Source organism: Egretta garzetta, unplaced genomic scaffold (genome assembly GCF_000687185.1).
Source record: "Egretta garzetta isolate BGI_Z169 unplaced genomic scaffold, ASM68718v1 scaffold68, whole genome shotgun sequence".
NCBI lineage: Eukaryota > Metazoa > Chordata > Aves > Pelecaniformes > Ardeidae > Egretta > Egretta garzetta.
The window spans coordinates 4,238,651-4,247,002 of record NW_009260774.1 but is presented as its reverse complement, the minus strand read 5'-3'; the positions used below and the strand labels follow the sequence as shown (position 1 = coordinate 4,247,002).

The following is an 8,352-nucleotide window of genomic DNA, read 5'->3' as shown; positions in this document are numbered from 1 at the left end:
TCTGATCAGTATTTTAAAACAAATGTTTATGCAGGTAATATTTTTAAATCAACAAAAACATATTTTCCGATTATTTACTGAAAGTATTTGATTAAACCCTTAGCACTATGTGGTATTTGCGTGTTCCAGTTGAGAAGCACCTTAATTTCTTTAAACACCATGCTACTTTTAACATGAGAATTCTTAACAGATTTCAATTCCCTTCATAGCTGGGTAACATATTTGAGTCAAGCTTTTGAATCAAACTCCAACTGAAGAAAAATCAAACGGGGTTTCAATGTGGCCAAGAGATGTTTTTTTGTCACAACAGCTATTTTAAGGGTTTGTTTGTTTGTTTTAAATTATCCTGACTTATGCAAATAATTCCCTGCTGATATTCAACAATTTTTAGTTTGCTGATAGTGTCACAAGTATGGATACACGTGAATTGCTTCATATCCATTTGGCCCCACAAGAATGTTGTAGATGAAATGGACCATTATGATACTCAGGCACTAGGAAACAACATAATAGCTAAAAATAGGTTTAAACCTGCTGAGCACTTACCCAGTTTTTCTTTTTCTTTTTCTTGGAGTCAGCGTCATTACCACTGCCAATGCTTGAATGGCTTGTAGCGCTGTTGATGCTGGAAACACTTTCTGAAGAATGTTGCCGCCTTATACGTAAATCTAAAGAAAAGAAATTACTGTGAAATCCATCAGTCTCTGTTTCAATATAATAATCATTCTTGTATTTATGTAGCATCTTTCTCCTCAAAGGGAGCCTAAATGAACATAAATGGCTTTGATGCCATAAGTGGCTTGGATGCAAGCCTGTGAGAAAACATGTGGGGGTCAACTGGGATACATACAATTAGGCTAACACTTAGGAGCTCCTCCAAACTACAATCTTATTGACACGAAGGCAATGACCTGGCACAGCAGTCTATGCAGGTGTAACCTCATAGCTAAGCAGTTTCTGTTACAGATGGATACTTGACTTACTACTATCACATGTACTACAGTTCTTTTTTTGAGGAGTACAGGCACTACCATGACAGAAATAAGCAGGCAGAAGTTCACTAAAAATGAACAAAACAAAATAACTAAGAAGTGGAGAATATTAGAAATGGTTGGTGAGGCCTTTGAATTTCAATTTCTTAAAAGTCTCTGATAACTATATCTTACTTGCTGGAAAATATTCTTGCAGAACATACCCACTAATACCAGAGGAAATTACTTTTTAGATTTTTTTTTTACTTCCTAGAAGTTTGCTTTGCTATAATCAGTTCATGCAATGCAATGACCTTAAGGCAAACATCTAAATAATGACCTCTTTAAAGAAAGATCAATGAGACTCTCAAAAATGAATGTTGCTATTTTTTTTTTTTCTTCAAGTAATTCCTTTGCTGTTGCTTATCAACAGGCACTTTTGAAGTATATATTTATCATGTGACATCTGCATAACTGCAATGACAAATTAATTCAGAATCTGTAATTTAAAATGCCTGCTTTCTGGCACTGATTTAGCACCTCGTGAAGGGGCTGAGCTGAGTTAAGAGTCAGTCCAGCTCTTAAAAATGAGTACACAAGTTTTCAGAGCTACAACTTACACTGGATTTCCAATCTATAACCATATTTCACCACAAGACTTCACTAGTGTTGTGGGTGTACTTCAGTACACAACTGCAGCGACAGGGTTAACTCCTGACACTCAGCAATCAATTCCTGGCCACCCAATACTGAGAAGACAAGGCTCCAGGAACTCTGGCAAACAGGAAGCTCATGTAAGGTTTCCAGCTCTGGAAAGACCACAAGTATGCCTACCACGCACTGCAGAATGTGCTTGCCCTTGCAACAGAGTCCCCAAAACAACAGAAAAGTCATGACCTAGCTTTTTTTCTGGGGAGAAACTCTGCATTTATTTTAATAGTGACAAAAACATACCTTTGTGGGTATGATCAGGACCATTCAAGGCTCCCTGAATAGCAGCTTGTGCAGCAGAATTCTGGGCTTTCAGCATTTCAATGGTTTCCCTTAGCTCTATAAGCTCAGATTCCTGTGGGAAGAGCAAAGAGAGCTCAAAATATATGGCACAAGAACAATGTTTGTCTAAGCTAAAAAAAATGACGAGATAAGATTGGTCAAACCGAAGTTCATGGGACTGTTTGGGTGAACGTAAGGGCAACAACTAAGTAGAATGCATATTTTCTCTCCAAAGATATTAAAATCAGCTAACGTATTCTTTTGCGTTTACTCTATATAAAGCAATTGTGCTATTTTTAAGAAGAAAAAAACATTTCTAACAAAGACTAATCTAAAAAGGGTCTCAACTGAATATTCATTATAAAGATGAACCCAACAATTTTATTGCAAAAGACAATAAAACCACTTGAATTGCATCCTTTAGTATGTGAGGCTACTGTTCAATGGAGGAATCTCAACATTAATTTCTGTATTTTTCAAAAGATTTAACTTGCTAAACAATAATTCAGTTAAACCCCCCCTCTGTTTAATAGCAACTGTCCTGCAAGTTGAAGTAAAATTACTCCAGTTGAGCGCAGGAAGTTCTGTATTAGAATGCACAGCCAATTTTAATTAAAAAATAGCTTTTATTACTGCTGCATTAAACCTGTCCTTCCAGCCTGTATTTATGTAATGAGGATTAAAGGAATTTAAGCTCAACAATAAAGAAAAGAAGAGAAGCAAAAGAACATGTTCTTTTGGGAAAGAAGCTTGGAGATGATCTATTTCAATGTCACTGGTTTACATCTTCTGGAGAGAAAACCTTCTGAGGGAAATCATACTTTGTAAAATAGTCAAAAGATCTGGTTTTAAGAAAATCTCTTTGTGGTTGGTTTTTTTGCTTAAGATGAAAAAAAGCAAGCAATACAAATATTTTCTATCCAGTTCACAATGAGTCTCGCCACATTTCATTTGTTGGTGCTCAGCCAGACAGTGAAAAGTTATTTTTATAGACAGGTACACTGACCCCGGTGGTGCCTAACCGCTCACTGAAAGGCAGATTCTTTTTTTCATTCACAGTTTGGCTCAGCGAGGTGGTTTACAGGATACTGCTCAAAATGAGTAATGGCAGAAAGTTGCAGAAGTTCAATCCTGGAAGGTGCTAAGCAGCCTCTTAATCCTGAGCTTGGTACAAAGGCTCACGTTAAATTTACTACCTACCAGGTTTAGATTTTTTTCCCTCATAGTCAAAACAGCACAGTGAAAACCCAAACTGTTTACTCATGAATAGGATACCTAACCTGCATTAACTCTCTGAATGGAGTGATTTTTCTCTACTTAAAGTTCTTCCCTTCCCATACTTCTATTATTCTGACAATGCTGGCAGGCTGGAATGAAGCATTCTGGCAGGTTATGATCAGTCTTTGTTACAGGATCTTTCAGTACGGATTAAACCTAGAGTCGCATATGTTTTAATTAAAATCTGGAGATGAAAGATTTTATCTTCAAACTATTCGATGATATTGTCTGTGTAAACCTGATGCTGCACAGTTTAATTCTCCTGGAGCTTTATGAAGAGTTGATCACAACGGCCATTAAAGAAAGATCTGTCTGTCTTAGTGTCACGGCTGCCCCTGTTTCCTTTCAGTGTTTTTTAAACAAAACTAATATAATCTGCTGACTATTTTCCACATTAAAGCTTTGGTAAACATACCTTTTGTTCAGCTGTCATTGTTAGACTTTGCAATCGGCCGGTCATATTTCCCAAGCTTTTTTCAAAAGCTGCTACTAGATGAGCCTGTGAAAAAAACAGAAGACAACATTCGTTGTGACAATGGGACAATTTTCCCAGATCTATTTGTTTTTTAAAAATATTTATCCCTCCAAGCTCATCTTCTCCAGCTCTTGTCTATAAGTTTTAAACTCAGACTGAGCTAACTTGGGTAGGTGAAGCAGCCAAGTGAGCCCAGTGTTCCTCAGGCTTCTTTAGCCCCCAAGGAGATTGGCTCAGGTATCTCTGCCTGGAAATGAATTATGTATTTAATGCCCTGCTTTGAGTTTACTGATATGTTGGCCAAAAGAAGTCTGCTCCCGTATAGAAGTCCAGGAACAGTTATTTTTGGTTACTGAAGACTTCAACACAGGAATTCAAGTACATTATCTTAAAACGTAAATTTTAACCTCACAAATAAAACACTCCAGAGGAATCTTGAGAATCAAACAAAAAATATCACAGTTAAGTTTTATAAAAGGTCATTACTTAGTCTATTCATCTTATATTGATTTTATATATATGTGTGTGTTGTGCATATAAAAGTAATAAAAAACTTACATAAAATGTAATATTTAAAAATATATATATAAAAGACTAACTTGAAAATTGGAAGTCTTTCGTCTCAATAGGAAAAGCAATAAAGTTGAAACATTAAAAGATTTCTAAAAAGTAACGGTTTATTTTATTTTCTAACAACATTCGCCCTATACTCTATGCAAGCAACATTTATACAAACAATACATCAGCTCTTCACTGGTTCTAACTGACATTGAGCTTTGTAGGCAAAGAAGGGCAAGTGGTCATAAAGAAACCAGCGAGCTAAGCCAGCTTGTACAGCCAAGGGAAAGTAAGGATTTAATTTTATGAGATTCCATAAAATCTCATCCATTCCTCTCACAACACCAAGTAGTAAAAGCAGAAGGAAAAACTTATTTCCCTTTACCCTCCCAAACATAGGCACTACAGTACACTTGGAAATAAAACTCACAAACAACATATTTATATGCAAAAATGGATTAACTGAGCTTCCTCACCAAGAAAATTTATTTTTTATTATAGCAGTACAGGCACACATTGTGCCTGGCAATTTTTTCAGTTACAGATGATTTTCATGCTTGTACAAGCATAGCTGAAATCGTTCAAATGTATGTGGTTGTACTGAATCTGAGGTATAAGCAGAAAAAGACATAGTCCAAAAAGGATTCTGTTATGCACTTGAGGAAATGGAAAAGAGCTTGCCACCTTGCTCTGTGTATTATTCCTCAAACAAAAAAAAGATTATCATATAAATACAATAGTGGCCCACTTCTGTGTCTCCACTTTAGGGCTGTTACACTGATATGTGACTTTTGTGTTTTGAAAATAATTTCTGATTGCTATAACATTTCAGTACCTTGTAAACTCCTCATTTGATACTTATTAAACTTATTACAAGTTTAGTCTTTGTAAATGACATTACTAACATATAATTTATTTAGTTTCTTATGGGGATAGTGGTCAAGCCACCTGCTTTCTGCATCTGCAGGGACGCCTTAGGGATAATTCTTTTGGTTACATTTATAACTTAGGCGATATTCTTGAAGTTTTATTCTGCAGGGACGCCTTAGGGATAATTCTTTTGGTAAAGGATACGTACGCCAGGGACTAACTTTTCATAAACATGGAACTAGATACATATGCGATTTCTTACAGATTAATTAGTAATTGTGTATATTCCTATTGTAACATTTATAACTTAGGCGATATTCTTGAAGTTAGAAGTTTAAATAAAATGAACTTGGAAGAGGTGTCAAATGCACCTCTGAAACCTGGCAGTTGATATAAAGTTATTCTAGCTAGTTTGGAAACAACAGCCTTCAGTTATTTTCACTACTCTATTCCTCTGAGAAGATAAAAGAAACTAGTTATTAAACTTACTGTTCAAGTTAATAATTAGCTACGTATTAAAAACATCCAGACTAATTTATGGTGTTTTGATTCCAAAAATGATGACCGCTGACCCAGAACACAATCAGAGACAAAGTAGATGCACTGCCACAGAATTATAGCCAAATGTCTCTTCATTACATGTGTTTAACAGGAAACTAATGGAGCGCTCTGTTCCCTGCCTCATAAAAAAATCTATGGCTTGGCTGATGGCCCGCAGTTCTGCTTTAACAGGAGAATAACAGTGGGGACTGAGGGCTTGAAAAGAGGAATCATTTGCTTAATTATGCATTGCTTTTGTCCCTTTCTCACAATTAGACTGTGATAACCACAGTTCTTCGGTACCTAACTATGCATATTTGTGCAATGTATTTTCCTATTCCATAGCTACAACTTCAGCTTATATTGTAGATGAATCAACGACAAGGAACTTACAGAGAAAAATAAGGAACCCATAGGAAAAAATAAGAACTAAAAAGCATCATGAAAAATGTCTTCAAAAGTCACTGAAACTAGTAAGTTATTTTCTGGTAGTCTTTAGAGAAAAACAGCCATGACACAGCTATGGATTCTTGCTAAAATTCAGCCTGTGTTAGAGTACATTATCTTCTCGGAGCAGCATGCTAAAATTCTTGCATCATAAATATAATTGGATCAAGATGATGGATCCTTCCTACCTCTTTTGAGATAAGGACTATCAGGTCTTGATTTGTTAACAATAAACATACATAATGGAAAGGCCCATCAGCTGAAAACTTTTCAAGAAAAAAAACCTTCAATTGCATTGTTCATTACTTTAAATGTTTATTACAACAGAATACTCTTCTATGAAATACAAAGTATTAATAATACGTTCAGAGTAATAAACTGTGCTGCCTTTCACCATGGTAGTAAATGTTTCTTTATTCAGCAGTCTAGGGAGCTCCTACTTGCTGAAATCTTATGCAGATTTGCCCCAAAATAAATATTATGTAGCAAACCAAGAAAAGTTAGTTTGAAAAAGGCTAGATTATCCGTATATTTACATGTGTGTGGAAGTATGCATAAAACATATGTATGTAGATACTCCCACTTAAGATCAGGCTTTGCATTTAAATAGCTAAATGCAAAATAATTCAGAAAAGAAAATAATTGAAACAAATAGAAGTAACTGTGACTTTAAAAACACTCATTAGAAATTAAAAATTCTAATTTGAAACTTCTTTTACACTTATAAATTTGTTTATTGGATTGGTAATTCTCAGTTTCTGAGGATTATTTACTTTATCCAAAAGGATCTGTTCTTTCATTCTCGTAAAAATATTTAGGAATAGAATTTTTTTAAAGCTACAGCCAATCCCACATACCTTAGAAAACTCTGTGTTAGGTTCAGTAGCTTCATTCATGGCACACATCATTTGAATACTCTTCAAAATAGCCTGAATATTGCATGTGCTTTAAATAACACTTATTCTAAAGTAAAAATTTATATTCACAAATGAATGCAGCACTTGTACTTGGAAATAGATATACTGGAACTAGAGTTAAGTAACTGGGCATTACTGGAAGTATGCCTATAGCAAAATATATCCACCTTTAACATGCTATATATATTAGATGCACAGATGTTGTACAGCTCCTAATCTGTAGATCCATCACATATAGATTAATCTTGATTTCTCTTAATATGTGAAATTCCCATGGGAAATAGTCAAAGACATATATGCTCAGGGAATGACTTCACTGCTAAGATGACAGGTTTGATTTTAAATATTTCCTTCTTAGTAAATGATCCCAGCCAGCCAAACCCCAAATCCCTCAACTCTTAGGTTTTCAGCCCATCCTGAATATGACATTGGCATATCCAAAGACTATCTGCTGGCACACTTTGCGATTTGACCAGCACTGCTCAGGTTTATAAAACAAAGGTAAAGAAATAAATTTCCTCCCACCTGACACGGCTGAATGAAAGGAGGTGTGAGAGGCCAGAAGGGACCGGGCTGCTTGCACGAAGCAACTGTACATCTGGTGACCTTTTCTGTTCGCCGCCTGTTATTATCGTGTTGTTTGGCTGTAGGATAGTGGTTCAGAGCTGGCCAAACAAGAGTATTAGCCAGCGAACCCCCTCCGCTTTCTACTGGCATCCTGGGTCTACTACAGTTTGCAAGCGTGCACCCTTCAGCTTTATACAGTACAAAGCACTGATCAAAGTCGCTCCGAACAGGCTGGGTTCAGGCTGCTTGCTGGAATTTGAGCCCTTGTCAGTCACGTAGGAAGTCTGCCGGTTGGACACTTTCTGCACTGAAAACAGGCCCTTTCTTAATTAGTATTGAGATTTGTCCTTCAGCAACATCAAAACAGGCACCAGGGGGAAAGCCAGAATCTCAGAAAAAAACCTGTAAATTAAGCATCCAAACAACAGCTGGGCCCTGCTTGAATTTAATCGCATGCAGGCAAAACACTTTGGGGTTAATCAAATGAAATAAACTGCTGAAATCAAGCATAGTACTTGAGTCCAGCCAACAAAACCTGAATAATTAATGCAACCAAATAAGAAAAGACTTAGCAGAGGTTTCCAAAATGCCTGAGAAATGCTGTAACTTCCAATTGACAGATTTTGATATAAAATAATATATCAAGCAAAGGCTTGATGAAAGAGGTCAAATTTCAGCCTGACAGCCTTTTAATGATACATGTACTACTGTCACCAACAGTCTTTTGTGGGGAAGC

At 36.1% G+C, this 8,352-nt stretch overlaps 1 protein-coding gene across 2 annotated transcripts in view; it reads right to left on the bottom strand.

Annotated features, from left to right (window-relative positions):
* Positions 1-8,352, bottom strand: part of NAV3 (neuron navigator 3) — a 273,197-nt gene that overhangs the window by 23,879 nt on the left and 240,966 nt on the right. For both annotated transcript variants that reach the window (XM_009646282.2, XM_009646283.2), the window contains exons 23-25: positions 3,658-3,741; positions 1,926-2,037; positions 532-668 (exon numbers count right to left, since the gene is read on the bottom strand). In XM_009646282.2, coding sequence (XP_009644577.1) covers positions 532-668; positions 1,926-2,037; positions 3,658-3,741 — 333 coding nt within the window. The remainder of the gene's footprint in view (positions 1-531; positions 669-1,925; positions 2,038-3,657; positions 3,742-8,352) is intronic.